The sequence below is a fragment of the Phocoena sinus genome, chromosome 3 (assembly GCF_008692025.1).
Source record: "Phocoena sinus isolate mPhoSin1 chromosome 3, mPhoSin1.pri, whole genome shotgun sequence".
Lineage (NCBI taxonomy): Eukaryota > Metazoa > Chordata > Mammalia > Artiodactyla > Phocoenidae > Phocoena > Phocoena sinus.
This window is the reverse complement of record NC_045765.1, coordinates 143,147,428-143,172,084: the sequence shown is the minus strand read 5'-3', so window position 1 is coordinate 143,172,084 and position 24,657 is coordinate 143,147,428. Positions and strand designations below refer to the sequence as shown.

General features: G+C 36.4%; 1 protein-coding gene across 1 annotated transcript in view; it reads right to left on the bottom strand.

Annotated features, from left to right (window-relative positions):
- Positions 1–12,776: 12,776 nt before the first annotated feature.
- The window catches only part of NUP155 (nucleoporin 155), a 65,945-nt gene continuing 54,064 nt past the window's right edge, over positions 12,777–24,657 (bottom strand). Inside the window, exons 29-35 of the mRNA XM_032627681.1 lie at positions 22,855–22,984; positions 21,580–21,693; positions 20,588–20,708; positions 20,025–20,135; positions 17,591–17,727; positions 16,268–16,374; positions 12,777–15,410 (exon numbers count right to left, since the gene is read on the bottom strand). Coding sequence (XP_032483572.1) covers positions 15,272–15,410; positions 16,268–16,374; positions 17,591–17,727; positions 20,025–20,135; positions 20,588–20,708; positions 21,580–21,693; positions 22,855–22,984 — 859 coding nt within the window. The 3' untranslated portion in view covers positions 12,777–15,271. The remainder of the gene's footprint in view (positions 15,411–16,267; positions 16,375–17,590; positions 17,728–20,024; positions 20,136–20,587; positions 20,709–21,579; positions 21,694–22,854; positions 22,985–24,657) is intronic.

The following is a 24,657-nucleotide window of genomic DNA, read 5'->3' as shown; positions in this document are numbered from 1 at the left end:
CACTTTTATTTTTCAGGTATATATGTGTATATATATATATATATATTCTTTTTCATATTCTTTTCCATTATTATTTATCATAGGATATTGAATATGGTTCCCTGTGCTATACAGTAGAACCTTGTTATTTATCCATCCTGTATATACTAGTTTGCATCTGCTGATCCCAAACTCCCACTCCATCCCTCTCCCACCCCGCCTTCCCCTTGGCAACTATAAGTCTGAGTAAAACACTTTTAAGAAATGCCTCATCACCATTTTTGATGGTCATAAATTGTTATTTTCAGGGTTTGTGAAGATTGGGATTTTACCCTACTCACAAGCTAACAAGCTCTCCTGTTACTGTTTTTCATGGATGTTGGCAGAAAACATCAGACTCCTGTGGTTAGAGAGAAGGGACTTTATTTCTTAAGGCAAAAGCAGTAGGCAAAGTGTCAGTATGATATTCATGAGGTTCCCTGTGACTCCCAGTTCCCACAGGGGCAGCACAGGTGCCTAGATGGATGAAGAGGGTTGTGTTACAGGAGAGGAATGTTGAGCTGGAGGATTTCCTGCGTTTATAGTGAGTGACAAGTAGGGCCAGCTCGTTGTTTGGGACATTACCTCAGCAAAAACCCTCAGAATTGGCCCGGATAAAGAACAGTCTGGGTTTTGCATTCTTGGCATATCCTGCAAGGGCACAGGACACACAGGGTCCTGGCAGATTGCCTATCCCATCAGTGAGTCCAAATATAATTCAGAAGACTTAGTCTGATAGTGGAAAACAATCCAAAAAAGAATATATATGTATATGTATAACTGAATCACTTTGCTGTACACCTGAAACTAACACATTATAAATCAACTATATTTCGATATAAAATTTTAAAAAAAAGAGTGACGCTCCACCCCAAAAGAGTTAGTCTGTCAGTGTAAAATCGTTTTAGGAATACGTTAACCGATTTATTTAGCTTCTATTTTCTTTTTTATGAATGTGCAAAAATGATATAAAACTCTATTTTATAATACAAAAGATCTCTCAATAAACATAAAATAAAAATTCTAAGTGATGAGTCCATTACGTCAGTTTGATTGGCAACATTTTTTCCTTCTTGGTAGTACATTAAAAATGATTAATTGATGGCATTTGAGACTAAATGAAATATTTAATATGTTCCATCATTAGGCACGTCATAACTTTCACTATAAACTCCATTTTTTATTACTGGAGTGTGGAAATACATTGTAGTCAATTTACCGTACAATGTTGCTAGCCCTCTTATTTTCTTATCCCATTGTGTTTTTTTTTTTTTTGCGGTTCGCGGGCCTCTCACTATTGCGGCCTCTTCCGTTGCGGAGCACAGGCTCCGGACGCGCAGGCTCAGCGGCCATGGCTCACGGGCCCAGCCGCTCCGTGGCATGTGGAATCTTCCCAGACCGGGGCACGAACCCGTGTCCCCCGCATCGGCAGGCGGACTTTCAACCACTGCGCCACCAGGGAAGCCCATCACATTGTGTTTTTGATGCACTTGGTTTTTCAAGATATGTAATCATGTTGCCTTCACATGGAATTATTTTGAGACTTTTACTTATATTTATCCTTTTATATTATGAAGTTTATAGAATTCTTTTTTTGTGTATATCATTACAATTGCTAGCATCTGAATTATTGTGTTCACTAAAAATGGTGTCAGAATGGATGGACTCTAGTCCTTTTTCTTCAGGATATGAATTATACAAGAGAACAAATACACTGCCAAAACGTTAACTGTGACAATATGTGAAAACAATGGGTACTTTGATTTGATTTGCAAAATTCTTATGACTTACAAAAGATTGTGTTGTCCTGGTCTGGACATTGTTTTTAAACACATGGAATTTAGGAATTAATGTGTATTTAAGACACTTCTCAGAAGTGACATAATCACAAGGATATAGTCTCCATTAATCTGACCCAGTACATTATTAATTCTAAAGTTATCATGTAAAGATATTTTTTATTATAAAATATGTATTAATTCAATTCAGCAAACATTTGGTGGGGCTCCTATTACATGTAGACCATTTGTTAGGCTGAGAAATAGATACAGAGGAGAATAAGACAGTCCTTGTCCTTAAAAAGCTCGTGTGTTGTTGTTTTTTTTAACATCTTTATTGGAATATAATTGCTTTACAATGGTGTGTTAGTTTCTGCTGTATAACAAAGTGAATCAGCTATACATATACATATATCCCTGTATCTCCTCCCTCTTGCATCTCCCTCCCACCCTCCCTATCCCAACCATCTAGGTGGACACAAAGCACCAAGCTGATCTCCCTGTGCTATGTGGCTGGTTCCCACTAGCTATCTATTTTACATTTGGTAGTGTATATATGTCCATGCCACTCTCTCACTTCGTCGCAGCTTACCCTTCTCCCTTCCCGTGTCCTCAAGTCCGTTCTCTGTGTCTGTGTCTTTATTCCTCTACTGCCCCTAGGTTCTTCAGAAACTTTTTCTTTTTTTTTTTTTTAGATTCCATATGTATGTGTTAGTATACAGTATTTGTTTTTCTCTTTCAAACTTACTTCACTCTGTATGACAGTCTCTACGTTCATCCACCTCACTACAAATAACTCAGTTTTGTTTCTTTTTATGGCTCAGTAATATTCCATTGTATATATGTGCAACATATTCCTAATCCATTCATCTGTTGATGGACACTTAGATTGCTTCCATGTCCTGGCTATTGTAAATAGAGCTGCAATGAACATTGTGGTACATGACTCTTTTTTTTTTTTAACCTCTTTATTGGGGTATAATTGCTTTACAATGGTGTGTTAGTTTCTGCTTTATAATTAAGTGAATCAGCTGTACATACACATACATCTCCATATGTACACCCTCTTGCGTCTCCCTCCCACCCTCCCTATCCCACCCCACTAGGTGGTCACAAAACAACGAGCCTATGTCCCTGTGCTATGTGGCTGTTTCCCACTAGCTATCTGATTTACATTTGGTAGTGTATATATGTCCATGCTACTCTCTCACTTTGACATGACTCTTTTTGAATTATGGTTTTCTCAGGGTTTATGCATAGTAGTGGGATTGCTGGGTTGTATAGTAGTTCCATTTTTACTTTTTTAAGGAACCTCCATAATGTTCTTCATAGCGGCTGTATCAATTTACATTCCAACCAAAGTGAAAAAGGGTTCCCTTTTCTTCACACCCTCTCCAGCATTTACTCTTTCTAGATTTTTTGATGATGGCCATTCTGACCAGTGTGAGGTGATACCTCATTGTAGTTTTGATTTGCATTTCTCTAATGATTAGTGATGTTGAGCATCCTTTCATGTGTTTGTTGGCAATCTGTATATCTTCTTGGGAGAAATGTCTATTTAGGTCTTCTGCCCATTTTTGGATTGGGTTGTTTGTTTTTTTGACATTGAGTTGCATAAGCTGCTTGTATATTTTGGATATTAAGTCTTTGTCAGTTGCTTTGTCTGCAAATATTTTCTCCCATTCTGAGGGTTGTGTTTTTGTCTTGTTTATGGTTTCCTTTGCTGTGCAAAAGCTTTTAGGTTTCATTAGGTCCCATTTTTATTTTTGTTTTTATTTCTCTAGGAGGTAGGTCAAAAAGGATCTTGCTGTGATTTATGCCATAGAGTGTTCTGCCTCTAAGAGTTTTATAGTGTCTGCCCTTATATTTAGGTCTTTAATCCATTTTCAGTTCATTTTTGTGTATGGTGTTAGGAGGTGTTCTAATTTCATTCTTTTACATGTAGCTGTCCAGTTTTCCCAGCACCACTTATTGAGGAGGCAGTCTTTTCTCCATTGTATTCCCTTGCCTCCTTTATCAAAGATAAGGTGACCATACGTGTGTGGGTTTATCTCTAGGCTTTCTATCCTGTTCCGTTGATCTATATTTCTGTTTTTGTGCTGGTACCATGCTGTCTTGATTACTGTAGCTTTGTAGTATAGTCTGAAGTCAGGGAGCTTGATTCCTCCAACTCCATTTTTCTTTCTCAAGATTGCTTTGGCTATTCGGGGTCTTTTGTGTTACCATACAAACTGTGAAATTTTTTGTTCTCCTTCTGTGAACAATGCCAGTGGTAGTTTGATAGGGATTGCATTGAATCTGTAGATTGCTTTGGGTAGTATAGTTATTTTCACAATGTTGATCCTTCCAATCCAAGAACATGGTATATCTCTCCATCTGTTTGTATCATCTTTAATTTCTTTCATCAGTGTCTTATACTTTTCTGCATACAGGGCTTTTGTCTCCTTAGGTAGGTTTATTCCTAGGTACTTTATTCTGTTTGTTGCAATGGTAAATGGGAGTGTTTCCTTAATTTCTCTTTCAGATTTTTCATCATTAGTATATAGGAATGCAAGAGATTTCTGTGCATTAATTTTGTATCTTGCTACTTACCAAATTCATTGATTAGTTCTAGTAGTTTTCTGGTAGCATCGTTAGGATTTTGTATGTATATAGTATCATGTCATCTGCAAACAGTGACAGTTTTACTTCTTCTTTTCTGATTTGGATTGCTTTAATTTCTTTTTCTTCTCTGATTGCTGTGGCTAAAACTTCCAAAACTATGTTGAATAATACTGGTGACATTGGGCAGCGTTGTCTTGCTCCTGAACATAGTGGAAATGGTTTCAGTATTTCACCATTGAGAGCGATGTTGGCTGTGGGTTTGTCATATATGGCCTTTATTATGTTGAGGTAAGTTCCCTCTATGCCTACTGTCTGGAGGGTATTTATCATAAATTGGTGTTGAATTTTGTCAAAAGCTTTTTCTGCATCTATTGAGATGATCATATAGGTTTTTTTCCTTCACTTTGTTAATACGGTTTATCACGTTGATTGCTTTGCATATATTGAAGATTCCTTGCATTCCTGGGATTAACCCCACTTGATCATGGTGTATGATCCTTTTAATGTGCTGTTGGATTCTGTTTGCTAGTATTTTGTTGAGAACTTTTGCATCTATGTTCATCAGTGATATTGGTCTGTAGTTTTCTTTCTTTGCACCATCTTTGTCTGGTTTTGGTATCAGGGTGATGGTGGCCTTGTAGAATGAGTTGGGGAGTGTTCCTCCCTCTCCTATATTTTGGAGAAGTTTGAGAAGGATAGGTGTTAGCTCTTCTCTAAATGTTTGATGGAATTCACCTGTAGAGCCATCTGGTCCTGGGCTTTTGTTTGTTGGAAGATTTTTAATCATACTTTCAATTTCAGTGCTTGTGATTGATCTGTTTATATTTTCTGTTTCTTCTTGGTTCAGTCTCAGAAGGTTGTACTTTTCTAAGAATTTGTCAGTTTCTTCCAGGTTGTGCATTTTATTGGCATATAGTTGCTTGTAGCAATCTCTCACGATCCTGTGTATTTCTGCAGTGTCAGTTGTTACCTCCCCTTTTTTCAATTCTAATTCTACTGATTTGAATCTTCTCCCTTTTCTTCTTGATGAGTCTTGCTAATGGTTTATCAATTTTATTTATCTTCTCAAGGAACCAGCTTTTTGTTTTATTGATCTTTGCTATCATTTCCTTCATTTCTTTTTCATTTATTTCTGGTCTGATCTTTACGATTTCTTTCCTTCTGCTAATTTTGGGGTTTTTTTGTTCTTCTTTCTCTAATTTCTTTAGGTGTAAGGTTAGGGTGTTTATTTGAGATGTTTCTTTTTTTCTTGAGGTAGTATTGTATTGCTATAAACTTCCCTCTTAGAACTGCTTTCGCTGCATTCCATAGGTTTTGGGTCGTTGTGTTTTTATTGTCATTCGTTTCTAGGTATTTTTTGATTTCCTCTTTGATTACTTCAGTGATATCTTGGTTATTTAGTAGCATATTGTTTAGCCTCCATGTGTTTGTATTTTTTACAGATTTTTTTCCTGTAATTGATATGTAGTCTCATAGCGTTGTGGTTGGAAAAGATACATGCTATGATTTCAATTTTCTTAAATTTACCAAGGCTTGATTTGTGACCCAAGATATGATCTATCCTGGAGAATGTTCCATGAGCACTTGAGAAGAAAGTGTATTCTGTTGTTTTTGGATGGAATGTCCTATAAATATCAATTAAGTCCATCTTGTTTAATGTATCATTTAAAGCTTGTGTTTCCTTACTTATTTTCATTTTGGATGATCTGTCCATTGGTGAAAGTGGGATGTTAAAATCCTCTACTACGATTGTGTTACTGTCAATTTCCCCTTTTATTTCTATTAGCATTTGCCTTATGTATTGTGGTGCTTCTATGTTGGGTGCATAAATATTTACAATTGTTATATCTTCTTCTTGGATTGATCCCTTGATCATTATGTAGTGTCCTTCTTTGTCTCTTTTAATTGTCTTTATTTTAAAGTCTATTTTGTCTGATATGAGAATTGCTACTCCAGTTTTCTTTTGGTTTCCATTTGCATGGAATATCTTTGTCCATTCCCTCACTTTCGGTTTGTATGTGTCCCATGGCCTGAAGGGGGTCTCTTGTAGACAGCATATATATGGGTCTTGTTTTTGTCTCCATTCAGCCAGTCTATGTCTTTTGGTTGGAGCATTTAATCCATTTACATTTTAGGTAGTTATCAAAATGTATGTTCCTATTACCATTTTAATTGTTTTGGGTTTGTTTTTGTAAGTCTTTTCCTTTTCTTGTGTTTCATGCCTAGAGAAGTTCCTTTAGCATATTTGTGAAACTGGTTTGGTGGTGCTGAATTCTCTTAGCTTTTGCTTGTCTGTAAAGTTTTTAATTTCTCTTTGCAATCTGAATGAGATTCTTGCTGGATAGAGTAATATTGGTTGTAGGTTTTTCCCTTTCATCACTTTAAATATGTCCTGCCACTCACTTCTGGCTTGCAGAGTTTCTGCTGAAAGATCAGCTGTTAACTTTATGGGGATTCCCTTTATGTTGTTGCTTTTCCTTTGCTGCGTTTAATATTTTTTCTTTGTATTTAATTTTTGATAGTTTGATTACTATGTGTCTTGGTGTGTTTCTCCTTGGATATATCCTGTATGGGCCTCTCTGCACTTCCTGGACTTGATTATTTCCTTACCCATATTAGGGAAGTTTCCAACTATAATCTCTTCAATATTTTCTCAGTCCCTTTTTTTCCCTCTTCTTCTTCTGTGACCCCTATAATTCAAATGTTGGTGACTTTAATATTGTCCCAGAGGTCTCTGAGATTGTCCTCAATTCTTTTTTTTCTTTTTAATTATTTTATGTTTTTATTTATCTTTGGCTGTGTTGCATCTTTGTTGCTGCACATGGGCTTTCCCTAGTTGCAGTGAGTGGGGGCTACTCTTCATTGCAGTGCGTGGCTTCTCATTGTGGTGGCTTGTCTTATTGCAGAGCATGGGCTCTAGGCACATGGGCTTCAGTAGTTGTGGCATGCAGGCTCAGTATTTGTGGCTCCGGGGCTCTAGAATGCAGGCTCAGTAGCTGTGGTGCGCGGGCTTAGTTGCTCCGTGGCATGTGGGATCTTCCCGGACCAGGGCACGAACCTGTGTCCCCTGCATTGGCAGGTGGATTCTTAACCACTGTGCAACCAGGGAAGCCCTATCCTCAATTCTTTTCATTCTTTTTTCTTTATTGTGTTCTGTGGTAGTTATTTCCACTGTTTAATCTTCCAGGTCACTTATCCATTCTTCTGCCTCAGTTATTCTCCTACTGATTCCTTCTAGAGAATTCTTAATTTCATTTATTGTGTTGTTCATCATTGTTTGTTTCCTCTTTAGTTCTAGTTCCTTGTTAAATGTTTCTTGTATTTTCTCCATTCTACTTCCAAGATTTTGGATCATCTTTACTATCATTATTCTGAATTCTTTTTCAGGTAGACTGCCTATTTCCTCTTCATTTGTTTGGTATGGTGGGTTTTTACCTTGTTCCTTCATCTCCTGTGTAGTTCTCTGTCTTCTCATTTTGCTTAACTTACTGTGTTTGGGGGTCTCCTTTTCTCAGTGTGGAGGTTCGTAGTTCCTGTTGTTTTTGTTGTCTGCTCCCAGTGGGTAAGGTTGGTTCAGTGGGTTGTGTAGGCTTCCTGGTGGAGGGGACTGGTGCCTGTGTTCTGATGGATGAGGCTGGATCTTGTCTTTCTGGTGGACAGCACCATGTCCCATGGTGTGTTTTGGGGTGTCAATGATCTTATTATGATTTTAGACAGCCTCTCTGCTAATGGGTGGATTGTGTTCCTGTTTTGCTAGCTGTTTGGCATAGGGTGTCCAGCACTGTAGCTTGCTGGTCATTGAGTGGAGCTGGGTTTAGCATTGAGATGGAGATCTCTGGAAGAGCTTTCGCCATTTGATATTACATGGGGCCAGGAGGTCTCTGGTGGACCAATGTCCTGAACTCGGCTCTCCCACCTCAGAGGCTCAGGCCTGATGCCCAGCCAGAGCACCAAGACCCTGTCAGCCACACAGCTCAGAAGAAAAGGGAGAAAAAGAAAGAAAGAAAATAAAAAATAAAGTTATTAAAATTAAAAAAATTATTAAAAATAAAAAAGTAATTAAAAAAAAGAGTGAAAGAAAGAAGAGAACAACCACACCAAAAAACAAATCCACCAATGATAACAAGTGCTAAAAACTATACTAAAAAGAAAAATGGACAGTCAGAACCCGAGGACAAATGGCAAAAGCAAAGCTATACAGACAAAAATCACAAAAAGAAGCATACACATTCAACAGAAAAAGGGAAAAAAATACATATATATACATATATATATATATAAAGGAAGAGAGCAACCAAACCAATAAACAAATCTACTGATGATAATTAACTCTAAATACTAAATTAAGAGATACATAAAACCAGAAACAAATTAGATACAGAAAGCAAACCCCAAGTCTACAGTTGCTCCCAAAGTCCACTACCTCAATTTTGGGATGATTTGTTGTCTGTTCAGGTATTCCACAATTGCAGGGTACATCAAGTTGATTGTGGAGATTTTATCCGCTGCTCCTGAGGCTGCTGGGAGAGATTTCCCTTTCTCTTCTTTGTTCGCACAGCTGCCAGGGTTCAGCTTTGGATTTGGCCCCGCCTCTGCATGTAGGTCGTCTGAGAGCATCTGTTCCTTTTGGGAAGTCTGAGGTCTTCTGCCAGCGTTCAGTTGGTGTTCTGTAGGAGTTGTTCCACATGTAGATGTAGTTTTGATGTATTTGTGGGGAGGAAGGTGATCTCCATGTCTTATTCCTCCACCATCTTGAAGACACCTCCAAAGCTCATGTTTAAGTGCTTTCTTTACAATGACTAAATGATTCATAATAATTCATTCAAATGTTTGTTTTAATTGTAAAATGTAGTATATACACAGAAGTATATATAAAATACGTATGTAAGATTTATAAAATGTGGAGTAAATATCTATGACATATTACCAAGCAGGTCAAGAAAGAACATTAACTTCCTAGAAGGCATGCACATCCCATACCCACGAAGTTCCCCTCTCTCCCCACAGCCATCTCTCTCCCTACGTTCTGGAAGTAACCATTAGACCAACTTTTATGATAACCTTGGTTTCTTTAAGGTTTTGCCATCTATGTATGCATATTTAAACAATCTGGGGCAGTTTTTTTGTTATTGTCTGTTCTTGAACTTTGTGTAAATGGAATCATACTGCATATATTCTTTTTGCTACTTAACTCTCTCTTAACACCATATTGTTGCTTATACTGGTATGGTACTTCATTGCATGACTATACTACCATTTATTATTTATTCAACTGTTGTTGGAGATTTTGGTTGTTTCAGTTTCTGGCTATAATGAGTAAAGCTGTTATGAACATTCTCATACAAGTTCTTCTGTGGACCTAAGTTTTTATTTCTCTTGAGTAAATATTTGGAGCAATAACTAGGATTACAGGGTCACAAGAGTATACGGTTAACCTTAACAGAAACTGCCGGTTTTCCAAAGTGGCTATACAGTTTGGCATTCCTACTAATCATGTACAAGTTCCAGTTACTCTGCATCCTTGCCAATGGCCAATCTTTTAAAATTCTAGCCCTTTTTGTAGATGTGTAGTGGCATTTTATTATATTACATTTCCCTTGTAACAATGTTGAGCATGTTTTTGTGGGCTTATTTGCCACTCAGATATTTTCTTGGGTAAAGTATCCAAATCATTTTGCCCTCATTTATTGTTTTGGGGGTGGGGGTTGTCTCTTTATTGAGATCAAGTATTTTATCAGATCTGTGGTTTGCAAATCTTTTATTCCAGTCTGTGGCCTGGCTTTTCATTTTCTTAATGCGTGTTTTTGAAGAGCAGATGTTTTAAATTACAGTGAAGTTCAATTTATCAGTTTTTTCTGATTTGGGGTTTTTTTTTTTTGTCCTAAGAATTCTGCCTAAAGTCACAAGATTATTTTTATCCAGTTTTCTTCCAGAAGTTTCATAATTTTACCTTTTATATTTAGGTCTGCGATGCATATTAAGGTAATTTTTGTATATGTTATGAGGTAAGGGTTGAGGATTTATTTCCATGTAGATATTCAATGGTTCCTGCACCATTTATTGAAAAGACTGTTCTTTCTCCTACTGAATTACCTTACCACCTTTGTTGAAAATCCATTGTCCATATATGTGTGCATCTACTTCTGTACTCTTACTTTGTTCCATTGATGTGTATATCCTTATACCAATGCCACATTATCACGATTACTGTAGTTTTATAACAAAATCTTGAAATCAGAGTATATTCTCAGATTTTATTCTTTTTCAAAACTCTTTAGGCTTTCCTAGGACCTCTGATTTCCACATAAATTTTAGAATCAGCCTGTCAGTTTCTACAAGAAAGTGTACTGGAAATCAAATCTCTATATCCATTTGATGAGAATTCATGGTTAATAAGTTTAGTCCTCCAATCCATGAGTATTGTATATTTCTCATTTAGGGTTTCTTTAATTTCTTCCAGCACTATCTTATAGTTTCCAGTGTATAGGTCTTATATATATTTGGTTAAAATTAATCTAATTTAATGGTTTTTCATGCTATTTTCAGTATTTAAGATTTTTTGATTACTTGCTGCTAGTATATTGAAATGCAATTGGTTTTTATACATTGACCTTATATCCTGTGATCTTGCTAACTAGTTCTAGTCATTTGTTCTACTTAGTAGTTCTACTATTTTCTGTATATTCTATAGGATTTTTTACATAATTATGTTGTTTGTGAATAAGCACACCTTTAATTCTGCTTTTCCAATTCGTGTTTCATTTCCTTTGCCAAGTTGCACTGATAAGGACCTCCAATCCTATATTGAATAGAAACATTCATATTTTGTTCTCAGCTTTAAGGAAAAAGTGTTTAGTCTTCCACCATTAAGTGTAATGTTAGCTGTACATTTTTTCATAGATGTCTTTTATCAGGCTGAGGAAGTTCTTTTATTTCTAGTTTGCTGAGAATTTGATTATATTGTGCTTATGTGTGATTTTGTGTCTGTCCTACTCTGGGTTCATTGAGTTTCTTGGATCTATGCTTTTGTAGTTTTCATCAAAACACAAGGAAGTTAGTGGTAAGTAAGGTAGGTGGACAGATACAGTGGACTGATGTGTACCGAACATCCAGTTCTTTAGGAAAGCACTTCTTTCCTGTTACGTATAGTTTGGGAATGATTCTGTACCCCAAAACTGAGTCCATAACTCAAGCTGGGTCAATCAGCACCCTTCCTGGGACTTGTCTGTTGAATATACCTCTGGGTTAGAGTAAATAGAATGCAGTAACTTGACATTGCATGCACTCTCCCAGGGCTTATGGAGCAAACTGTAGAAAGACAAAAAAATAAAGATGGAAAGAAAAGCAGAATTGACCTAGAGACAGCCGTGAAGATACTGAGGTTCTGGATCTAGTCATGTGGAAGTAGCTCTATATTTGGACTTCTTAGTTTTGAGGGCCAATAAATTCTTTGTTTGCTTAAACTAACTTGAGATTCTTGTTTTTTTTATTTTTGTCAACTTCGGTGGAGTCCTTGTACGTCACACCAGGAATCTGAAATTTCTTCTGAAGGAGAAGGTGGGGGTACAATATATTTAGGTTTACATTTTTGAAAGAAAACTCTGACTTTAGTGCAGGGAAATAATGAAGACAGGGTCCAGTTAGAGGCAGGAAAGCCACTTAGACACTATTGTAAGCATCCAAGTGAAATAGGGTACCTGACTAAACTCTAAAAAACTAAAATAGTGAGGTAACTGGACAGATATTTCTTTATCAAGTAAATAGACTTGCTTAGAAATTGGTGACTAACTGGATTTGGAGGGAGGGGAAGGAATTTAAAGATGAGACCTGTATTTCTGATTTGAGTAATTAGATGATAAAGACAGGTAGAAAACAGAGGAGGAACAGGAAGAGGCAAAGGGCAGAGAGATAGAGGAATGAGTGCAGATTTGGTCACATTTTGAATGAGGATCTTTGGCAGTCATTCAAGTGGAAATGTTGATTACACAAGTAGACACTCAGGTGTGGGCTGCAGATACGATAGTCCTAGTTCCCACATGGCAAACTGATTAAACTTAAAAAGAGTTATTCTTCCTGCTAAGAGGAGTTGCCATAATACAAGAAGCATAGCTGAGTTCTAAAACAAATGTTTAATTTCAAACATGCCATAATGCAGTAGAAATGTTTATATGAAATGAAAAAGAGTAAAAACAATAGTATTTTAACTAATATGTGAAGCAGAACAACAAAACTGAATAAAAATAGATTACATTAGTTCTTACAAATTTTGGATTTAAAAGTCTTATCATTTAGCTTCAATCTCCTTATGAGGAAACTTTCCTTATGAGGAAAATAAAACTTCAAAGAGTTTAAATGATTTACTAGAAGACTCAAAAATATTCTGCAAATTTTTTTTATTATTAAGAGAATTTAAATGAAAAAACTGATAGAAAATGAAAGGAAAGCATGTGCCTTTCAAGACCTTCAGATTCAATGTTCTATTTCTTTATTTTCCTGATACAACTGTATCACTATCATAATTTCCCCCTCATGAATAAGAGGAAAAAAGATGGAGGTGGGAAGTATCCTGAGGAAGAGAATGAGTAATATGTGAGTCCTGAGATGAAATCAACTATAAAACATATAAGTGGAGGAAATTTATGTGGTTAGCAGAGAGGTTTTCAATGAACAAGTCACTAGTAAGTCCAGGTATATTATACTAAAGAAATGCTGAACATACATTTCATGAATTTCAGGATCAATATCCCATACCTTGTACAGTTAACTCAAAATAGATTTTTCTCTTTCCTAAACATTTTGCCATACTAAAATGATCTGTCTAAAATATAAATATATGTCAAAACCAAGATTTTCAGTGACTCCTCACTGCCTACAATGAATGCACTGTTTCATACGTTCCACTTATTATTCATTGCCTATATATGTTTAATAGTCACTATAAAGAAATACTGTGTTGAATGAACACCAAATACAAAGTGTATAAATGAAGTGGATGAATGTGCTAGAACAATGCTACTCCAAGTCTGATCCACTTACCAGTTTCATCATCACATTGAAGGTGGAACATCTGTTTTAACAGGCTATCGAAGTGATTCTTATGAATGTTAAAAGTTTCAGAAACACTCTTCTAGACAACTAAAAAGAAGGAGGGGGATCTTAATTTCTCTTAGAAATCTTACCACCCTCCAAAGGATACTGAAAACATCTGCTGTGTGGTTAGAATTCTTAAACCCTCTCAAAAGATGTTATGCAAATGTAAGAAACAGGGTTCAGATTTCTGATTCTTAAGGACCATTTAGCCACATTAGCCCTAATGAAAGATGTAGCTTCATTATTTTCAGTTCAGTATACTTAGCATATATATTAATGTGCTTATATGTAAATGTGCTTAAAACAAAAACATGTAGCAGAACTGGAGTTGTGGCTAAGTACAGTATTTAAGCAAGACTTTCATTTTAAGTAGACATGACAGAATTTTAAATTTACAGAATTAACAATGTGTAGCATACATTAATTTTACATATTCAAAAAATCTAAACTCAGGAAACTGAAAAGCTGAAAAACGAGAGGTAGTGGTACCTAATGAGTGGTATTTTGACATTCTATTAAATATTATAAATTAGAAGATTATAGGAGAAAGGGAGTTAAATTCTAAGAGAATACAGAAAGGGCAACCCATGGTCTTGGGAAAAAAATAAAAGTGGAAGGAAAAATATTTTCAAAATGTATTTTGAAAATTGTTAGACATACATTAGTGACAACAGGTAGAAGGTAATTACTCTTGGTAGCATAAAAGGTAAGAGGAAAGGAGTCCATGTTCTTGCTTTTTTGTTAGACCTGGTCATTCCCACTTTTTTCTCCCTCCCTGTTGCCATGACTTGGGGGCACTTGGTTTTGTCATCCTAATTTTGAAGATTAAAAACTATTTTAAAACTATTTTTATATTACTATTTTGCTTCATATATGGTGTGTCTTGGGTGAAACATGTGTTGTGGTTATTGATGGGGGAGGGAGGAGGAGGAATCAGATAGGGAGCTCAATCCATAAACTAGTTGTATCCTCTAATGCAATGGTTCTCAAACATGACATGTACCAGAATGTCCTGAAGGGCTTATTAAAACAGAGTGCTGGGACTCATCCCAAAATTTTGGGTTCAGCAGGTTTGGGACTGGGCTGGAGAATTTGAATTTCTAACAAATTCCCAGATGATGCTGATGTGAGAGTTTGGTGTGTACATTTTGAGAACCACTGCTTTGAAGGAATCGGTAGTCCCAGGCCAAAGAAGAGCTAGGTGAACACTGAGGGAAAACAGTATCTCCCTGCATAGGTTTTTAAGACATAGAACATTAGTTACAAGTTTATCACTTGCTCAAAAAACAACCAGGTGTGTATTACAAGGACTGTAACTGACCAAATCAGTAGTTGGAAGAAATTTCTTTCCAAGGTTAAACCCAAAACCTAAATAACTTTTAAAAAGAGACAGTATTTATTTGTCTATTTAGGAACTGTTGTAGAATCTAGTATTATGGGACTGGACCTGCTCAGCTAGCCTATTTAAGTTTTGACACTTGAACTAACTCGAAAATGAATACTATAAATTCAAAATAAGAGTTTTTTATTTTTTTATCTTTGTGTTAAAATCATAATCTTATTTCATTTGTTTAACCTGATTATTAAAAAACAAAACAGTATTATGTAGTAAAAAAGAATTCACCTGCAAATGTACTGCCTGCTGATACCAGCCACTTATTAAAAACATGTTTCTACTAAAATTATTCTTAAATTCTTAGACTTATAGCACCTGAAATCTGGACCCAGCTGAGCTTTTATTTTACAGAACAAAACGCATGGATGAAAATACATTACAATAATTAATGAAGCCGTTCTAGTTTAGCCTGAAGAGATTTAAAATTCCCAGTGATGGTCTGTACTGTTACTGAGGAGCTCATAGACTGGAGCTCAACCAGATAACCACAAACGGCATCCAGGCAGAGATTTGTGAATCTTCTCCTGTAATGAAAAAGACACCTGATCAACCATCTACATACTTAGAAGCATTTCCTCCTATAGGACTTCCCTTCAACTTCTGCTAACCTTACTTATTATAGTCCCACATGAGAGCAAGGATCATGTAATTAAGTAAATGGCAAATAAATGAAAATAGAGAAGGAAACTCAGGGGGTAGGTGGATTGCCACATCACCACCATTTCCCTTTTGAAGATTATTATAATGAGAAGGAGGCAGTAAGGGATGACTCCTTAAATTAATATTATTTATATTCATTTGGCCTTTTCAAACAAATATATCTTTTTTTTTTTTTTTGCGGTATGCGGGCCTCTCACTGTTGTGGCCTCTCCCGTTGCGGAGCACAGGCTCCGGACGCGCAGGCCCAGCGGCCATGGCTCACGGGCCCAGACGCTCCGTGGCATGTGGGATCTTCCTGGACTGGGGCACGAACCCGTGTCCCCTGCATCGGCAGGCGGACTCCCAACCACTGCGCCACCAGGGAAGCCCCTCAAACAAATATATCTTGAAATGGCCATTGATATCACAAATACATGATTGAACTTCCTAGGCCACTAATTCAAAGTGAAAGGAGTTTAGGAGTAATTCATTAATTTTATCCTGTCACCTTTAGAAAGACTTCAGGACAAGGGTTGAAAAATGGAAAAAACTCTAACCTTTCATAAATACTGACTGATATCATTCAAGTAGTTATTGCAAACATGCACAAGAGCTTAAATCTCGCATACTTCTTTTAGTTTCCATATCGTGCCCCACTGTCTCCAAATTTGTTACCCAGGTATTTATTAGGTGCATTTAAAAGCCTTTGGTATATAATAAAGTATATCTAATTCATACTTACCTCTCACAATTTAAAACTTGGCTAGGATTTTCAACATATCTTGTCAATAGTACATGTATACAATCCAAAAGGTGCAGTGGCTTCTTCATTCTGTTCCAGAATGGATCCTATAAAGAAAAATACATCATGAGTTGTAAGGCAAATTGTCAACTGATTTTTTAATCATTTATGTTAGTTAAAATAGTCATCAATGTCCAAAGCAAAATTTACTGATATTAAAATAAGCATTTAATATTATGTGGTTACTAAATTATATATCTGATTATGGTTAATAATGAATAGCACTGAAAACTTCATTGTGATGTTATTTAGGAAGAATATTTGATGTATCGATCCACTGTGTAGAGCATACAAATTTCCTGCTTAGGAACCTGAAGTAAGAGAAGAAAATCCATCTCTTCCTATTGGCTGTGACACCATTTTTACTTTGAACTTACGCAGACTTAATCCGATAGTGTGAATAAGAGACTAAATCAGGAGTCAGAGAATCTTAATTCTAGTTCTGGCTTCATCATTACTAGCCATGTGACTTGAGCAGGTTATTTAACCTCTTTGCCCTTGTCAGATGTAGTAGAAGATGGGGATACTACTACTTGCTCATTTCCATCATGGGCTCATTATGAGTTTTAATGAGATATACAAGTGCCTTGTAAAGCACTGTATGAATGTTTTGACGACGGTACTATAATCATGACTAGTATTAAACGCAATCCAGTTCAACAGGTTTTGTTTGGTTTTTGATCTTAGGATAAAAATTACACAATCTACAGTCTAATAAGGTTAAATATGGTGAGAAAGATCATTTTTAAAAAATTGAGGCGTAACTGACATATGACATTATATTGGTTCCAGGTGTACAATACAGTGATTCACCGTTTGCTTTCACTGCAAAATGATCACCATAGTAAGTCTAGTTACCACCCGTCACCATACATAGTTAAATTTTCTTTTCTTGTGGAAAGATCTTTAAGCACTGATATTTTAGATGAGGTTACAGTGAATAAACACACTGATATTTTGTTTCTTTGAAGTAAATGATAATTCTTCATGTATTTAGCCTGTTCCACTAAAAGTAAAGCATATATAATTATGTTTATTAATATTAAAAAAGATTTGATTTTTATCACGATATATAGCAAAACAACTCTCATTACTGGTTTTAAAAAAGTCTGAAGCATAATTTGCTTAACCAATGAAGCAAATTTCTGATACAACTGTATTAGATGAGATACTTACAAACACACAAGCAAAATACTCCGCTCCTGTATCTAGAAAGTTAATTGATTTAACTAATTATTTTATTTTATTTAATATTTTCCTTACCCGTGACTTGAACAAGTGATCATATACTTCCAGTAGTCTAGGTAATGGCACTCCAATTTCATTCATTGTCTGTATCACAAAACCCACATCCCAGTTCAAAGTACAAACTTGCTGCTCTAAGAACTGCACAATAAAATCTGGGGAGAGAAAAGGACCAGAAGTTGGGATTGTTAACTCTGTTTTTGCGCCCAGTGTTACTGAGATATAATTGACATGTAACGCTAAGTTTAAGGTATAAATGTGATAATTTGATACACATACATATTGCAAAATGTTTTCCACAATAAGGTTAGTTAACATGTCCTTCACCTCATATAACTACTATTTTTTGTTGTTGTAGAATTGTTAACTCTTGATACTAAAAAGTAGGCCTTACTCATAACTAAACAGTTTCTACAGGAAAATCTTTTAAAAAACAATTTAAAAATTTCTTTTAATAAAAAATAAGGCATATACCGAAATATAGGCAAACCTATAGAGATAGAAAGTAAAACAGTGGTTGCTTAGGGCTGAAGGTGGATATAATTTCCTTTTTGGGGTGATGAAAATGGTCTAAATTTAATTGTGATGATGGTTGCACAACTCTGTAAATATGCTAAAACCATTCAATTACACACTTTAAAGCTATTAGAGAAAAAACTTATAGTGAATTTGGAAAACAGCAAAAGAACAAGAAGAAAATAGAGAGCATTCACAATTCCACTATTGGAGAGGACCCACTGATAATATTTAATATCTTGAAATACTATATCTTCAATTTAACAGCTTTTCAGAAAAGAAGCACTACTGCATCTAGATTTTAGAAATATTAAATGTAATATTCATAAGATTCATAAGTTATTTATTTTGATGATTGTAACTGTGGTCCCAGTCTCACTTTTTACTACCTGTTACATCATAAATAAGATTTTTTGTTTTAAATTGATTGATTGATTGATTGTTGCGTTGGGTTTTCGTTGCTGCGCGTGGGCTTTCTCTAGTTGCGTCCAGCGGGGGCTACTTCTCTTCGTTGTGGTGCGCGGGCTTCTCATAGCAGTGGCTTCTCTCGTTGTGGCTTGCGGGGTCTAGTGCGCAGGCTCAGTAGTTGTGGCACAGGGGCTTAGTTGCTCCACGGCATGTGGCATCTTCCTGGACCAGGGATCGAACCCATGTCCCGTGCATTGGCAGGCGGATTCTTAACCACTGTGCCACCAGGGAAGTCCCATAAATAAGATCTTAACAGTAACAATCAAATTCTTACTTATGGTATCTAAAATCTGAGACTGACCAATGTGAGTAACCATGGGCAAGAGGAGTCACTGAAAATAGTGCCACTGAACCTGCATCTCCCCTACAAGTTACCATACAGAGATTCTGGAAAGGTAATAAAAATTCTAAAGACTCAATTTGTTCTAGTTTGAAGCCCCCTGGAACCTGTTTGCCATTGAGAGAGTGATAGAAAAAGGAAGGCCTCTTCTACCCTAAATTTTATTGGGTTCAACAATTAAAAATCATAAGTCAAAGCAGAAATACCCTCAAAAGGGATTGTGTACAATGTGGCCTTTTTGCTATTAAAATTGTCAGGTTTCACATACTCATAAGACATATATATACAGTTGCTCTTTATTTTTTCTTTATTTTCCTGATCAATGAAATGGCATGGCAGTTTTTTGTTGTTTTGGCATGGCAGTTTTTAATACTGTACTTACAAGAAATAAGGGTATGATTATAATAGTTTTATTTCTTACCATGTCCAGGGAATAAACCCTAAATCAGAGAAGGTCTATAAACAAGTCTGGATCTTCATATTTTAAAAACAATTTGATGTTATGTTATAAGTGTTTTCATGTTTCTCAACATTTTTCAAAAACACAAAGTGCTTATTTAACATTCTACTGTATGAATATATTTATGTTGAGTCTATTGGTTTATAACCGAGGAAGACATTATAGGTTGGCAAATGGCTTATAACAGAGTCTCCTACATAACAAATAGTCAGTATATCTGGTTAAGAAAGGAGTTCACAAAAATTACATTTTTAACACAACTACTTGCTATTTTAAAGAAAAATATGCCCTCAATATAACAGGGGGCAGTTGAATCAATCACAGATCATCCATGCACAAAAACATCAGCTATTTTCCCCTTCTCTTCAAGTGTGTATAGGGTTACCAGTAACACAACCACTACGGTCTGTTAGTCAGACTATCCGAAGATAGATATATCAACTTGGAAGGTCAAGCAAAGAGAGTTTCATACCCAACTATTCATCAACAAATTCTGCTATTCTTTGGAGGTGTTTCTTTCTGGAGAGGTAGAATGAAACTGCAGAGCTAATAAATAGCAACAACAAAATGATTTTGCCCTACAAACCATTATTTTTCCATGTCAATGAAGAAAACCGTCAAAACAAAAAGATAAAAGCCCCACAACCGTAGCTAAGGTTATGGCTTACCCAGAGGAAAGAAACGAGGTGTGCCGGCATACATCTTGCCAAGGAGCACAATCTTGAGACTAAGAGCATGCATCCTGTCTGGGGAGCTCAATGTCACGCTTTCATTCAGTTCTGTAAGAAAGAGACATGTCAGTAGAAACCCAAACTGTTTTCATTGTGAAAATTTTAAATTGACTATTTTATTCTGTTTCAAGGTACAAAATACTAGAACTTCTACGCACGTTAATATAATGAGCAGATTCTGTGTTTCTGTTACTGTCTGATATACTTTCCACTTACCAGGGCACTAGTTATGAGATTCCGAGCTAAGTGTCTCAGAATCCCTTATTAAGCAGTATAAACCACAAAAATGACACATCTTTTCTGAGGGTCCTCTCAAATATTTACTGGGATCATTCTCTACAGGATCGCCCTCCACCATATCAAGTACCCTCTACTTCCCTCTGTTTAGGTATATACAATTCTCATGAGCCCTAAATATATGACCGTTAACAGCTTGCATTCACTCTTCTACTAAGTCACTAAATAACGTACAGCTAATACACCTATAAATGAACACTTACCTTTCTCTATGATATCTTGCCAAAGTGTCTGCACCAGTATAGGGTCTGAATAACCAGCACAGTGAATTATTGCAAGTTTACATTCTGCCAGTTTAAATGGGTCAGCAAATTCCCCATAAAGCTGTAGGAGAAAATGCCAACATCCAACCAGAGATTAGTATTCAGAAATTAACAGTGAAGAACTCCCTCAAAGTTAAAAGTAACCAAAGATTTTATCTAAAGTTTCAAAAATATGATACAAAGATGTGATGACATGTAGGTGGTCGTAATGCCAGATTAAGAATGGTAAATGCGGGCTTCCCTGGTGGCACAGTGGTTGAGAGTCCGCCCGCCGATGCAGGGCACGCGGGTTTGTGACCCGGTCCAGGAAGATCCCACATGCCGCGGAGCGGCTGGGCCCGTAAGCCATGGCCGCTGAGCCTGCGCTCCGCAACGGGAGAGGCCACAACAGTGAGAGGCCCGTGTACCGAAAAAAAAAAAAAAGGTAAATGCATGGAAAACACATTTAAACAGATATAAATATGTGTGCCTTTTTTTTTCTTGGCTGAGAGCAAGATACTGCAATGACATTTCTTTTATAATTAGTGTTGTCTAAACTAAGGTTTGAAAAATCACGGAAATACTGACAAATCTAACGGTGCTTCAGGGTTCTTAGAGAAATGTCCATGAATAATTGAAAAAGAAACTGTTCAGAAGGGTACAGAGTGGGAGAGGCTTGGAGAGTTAAGCAAAGATAAATTACTTTTTCAAGATAAGAAACAAGGCCATAAAATAGGTGGCAGGAGTTTTAACAAAGCCCCATGTGAGGCTGATAGATTCTTGATAGAAATTGACCTGGAAAGAGAAACATAGCAAGAGTGAGATACCACAGTGGTGATGTGTCAGCTCAGTGATATGCTTCCAAAGATGGCTTATCTTAAACACAAAATAAAATGCAAAAGAAACATGATAATAGGTGACTACTATAGGAATTTCACTTGCTTTTTTATTACCTTAGTTATGTCCATTAGCTCAGAGTCCAGCTGAGAAATTGCATCCTGTACAGAAGAATGATGGGAATATTGCCTTTGTAGTGTCTCTTGTATCTGAAGTTGGATCCTAGCAACCTAGTTTGGGTAGAAAAAAAATCAAATCTTAAGTTCTTCATGATAAATCACCAGGTACTTGAAGGAATGACTCCTAGTATCTGACTTTAAGTTTGTTAAAATAAAAATAATATATAAATAACAGCATAGTGTCTACAGTTAATCATACTGTGTTGCATATTTTGAAAGTTGCTAAAAGAGTAGGTCTTAAAGAGTCCTCATCACAAGAAAATAAATTTTTTTGTAATCATTTATGGTGACAGATGCTAACTAGACTTACTGTGGTGATCATTTTGCAATATATAGAAAAATTTAATCATTATGTTGTATACCTTAGCAACTGTTACATGTCAATTCTACCCAAATTTTAAAAAATGTATAAAGACTTTTATCATAACAGACTAGCAACGCTTCATTACAACAGAAGATTACACAGGGACTGTGCTGTGACAGAGAGCCTTTGCTACTCACCAACACCTGTTTTGCCCATGATTATAGCCAGACAAAATGGCCAGCCTCTACTTCCCGGCCTCCTCTGCTAGGAGTATGGCTGTAAGACTATGTTCTCTTCAAAGGAATGTCAACAGAAGTACAGTATGCCACTTCAGGGTTGAGGTTTTTTAAGAGTGAATGTGCTTCTTACATGCTCTTTTCACCTTTCCTCCCTTTGATTAAAGAAAAAGGTAAGGCCATTGGAATGGTAGAGCCAGAAAATAGAACTTGGGAACTGACATCGCCAAGTGGAAGAAAGCAACATGCCAATCAGGAACACCAACTCTGGATTTTGTGAATGAGAAATAAGCTTTTGTATGTGGACCATTATACATTTTTGTGTCTCTTAGTAAAGGCAGTTTAGCCCACTCTACACATCTACTTATTAGCCTCCAGAATAAACAGTGAATGTGACATAATCTGCTTGGTGTTAGAATAGTTAGAATAAATCTTTAGAAATGCCATAGAGGAAACTTTTAGATTACAGCAATGTCCTAGGACCCAAATGCTGTATCATTAAAATCCTTTAAAAGATTTATATATAAATATGAAAAGAAAAAAAGAAGGCATAAAAGATTAAAATTAATACTGACTGCTACAGACCTATTATCTACTAGGGGAAGAGAGGAAGTGGACTAACACGTGGTTACTAATCAATGTGGATAAGACTTAAGTGTCGTTAGCACTTACTTCCATTTTTTCTTCTAATTCATGAAGGAATTCACCATCTGCAGCTATTGATGAAATGGCAGTGGAACTTTTGGCACTAAGAATGGCACGAGCAATGTACTCTAGTCGCTGCTGAAGTGAAATTTCTGTGCTGGGGGGAAAATCCTTATTTTTATTCATGTGAATTCTTAAGGATCCAATATACATATATATCAGCTATGATGTACTATTTATGCCAAATTAACATAAAAGGCCATTTGAAACTTGAAAAATTAGAGGATTTCTAATAAAAGAGATCCACAACTTAAGTCAACACATAAATACTTATCTTTACATCCAAAAAGTAACTTCCTATTTTAAAACTTCAGTATATTAAAAACTTGGATTATTCTAAAATTAAATTAAACTTTTTATTATTCCTCATATTCTTTACTTCTCTACCTTAATATGGCAAATACTACATTTCATTTTCCACACAGCAACTAGAGTGACCCCTTAAAAACAAAAATCAGATCACGTCACATGCTTTCTTAAGACCCTCCAATCTCCTTTACCTACTCCTCCAACCTCATCTCATTCCTCCCTTGTTCACCATTTCCAACCCTACTGGCTTTCTTTTTTGTACCCTAAACATGATAAACTTAAATCTGATGCAGTGCCTCTTCAGAGACCATCGCTTCTGTGCTTAAACCACTTCCTCCATTTCTTTAATAGCTGCCTCTTCCTGTCATTTGAGAATCAATTTTAATGACAATTTGTCTGAGGCCTTCTCTGACCAATCTTAACTAAAGCAGCTCCCCATTCCCCAAGGCACTTTCTACTGTAAAATCCTGTTTTTACTGTATTTATAGAATCTGAACTTGTCTGTCTATGGTCTTTGCCCACTAGAATGAGAGCTCCTTAGGAGCAGGGATGGTGTTGATCTTGTTCACTACTCCCTTCCTCAATGCCTTGAATTATCACTGGTACTCAAAATCTATTTGCTGGCTGATTGACGGACAGGTGTCAGAATGCCCTAAGCATGTATCCACCTCCATGATTACCATCTTCAGTCCTTTCTAATCCCCTAAGTCCATCAGACCTGGGTCTTTGACATTATAAAGCAACTTGGCATTAAAAACAAACATACTAACTCATTTAGTTGTTGGCAACCCCTCAGATCAACGAGTATGAAATGAAACTTTTGATATCCCCATGAATGCCAATCTGAATCAGGAAAAAACTGGCTTTCTTTTACTTTCAGAGAAGGTCTTACTTAAAAAACTGTCCTTCTACATAGCTATGGTTCCTATAAGTTTTCCCCTTCCAAAAAGAAACCAAAAGAAAGAAAGGATTAACTCCTTTCTCCTATCTTGCAAAGTACGTGTGTGGATGACAGGTAATTAGCACTGACCATCTCTTAAGATCAAATATAAAGGACTCTGTACCTTTAGGAGCTTTGCTTCTAAAAGGCTTTCCTTTACCTCCCTTCTCATCTCTTAAAAAAAAACCCACTTGAAACAAACATTTTCAACATGGGTAATATTTCCAAATTATTTAAAGTAGAACACTTGGGCCTTCCCTGGTGGCACAGTGGTTGAGAGTCCGCCTGCCGATGCAGGGGACACGGGTTCGTGCCCCGGTCCGGGAAGATCCCACATGCCGTGGAGCGGCTGGGCCCGTGAGCCATGGCTGCTGAGCCTGCGCATCCAGAGGTTGTGCTCCGCCACGGGAGAGGCCACAACAGTGAGAGGCCCGCGTACCGCAAAAAAAAAAAAAAAAAAAAAAAAAAAAGTATAACACTATAGCCGCCAACTTACTTGGTGCAGCCTACATATGTAAAAA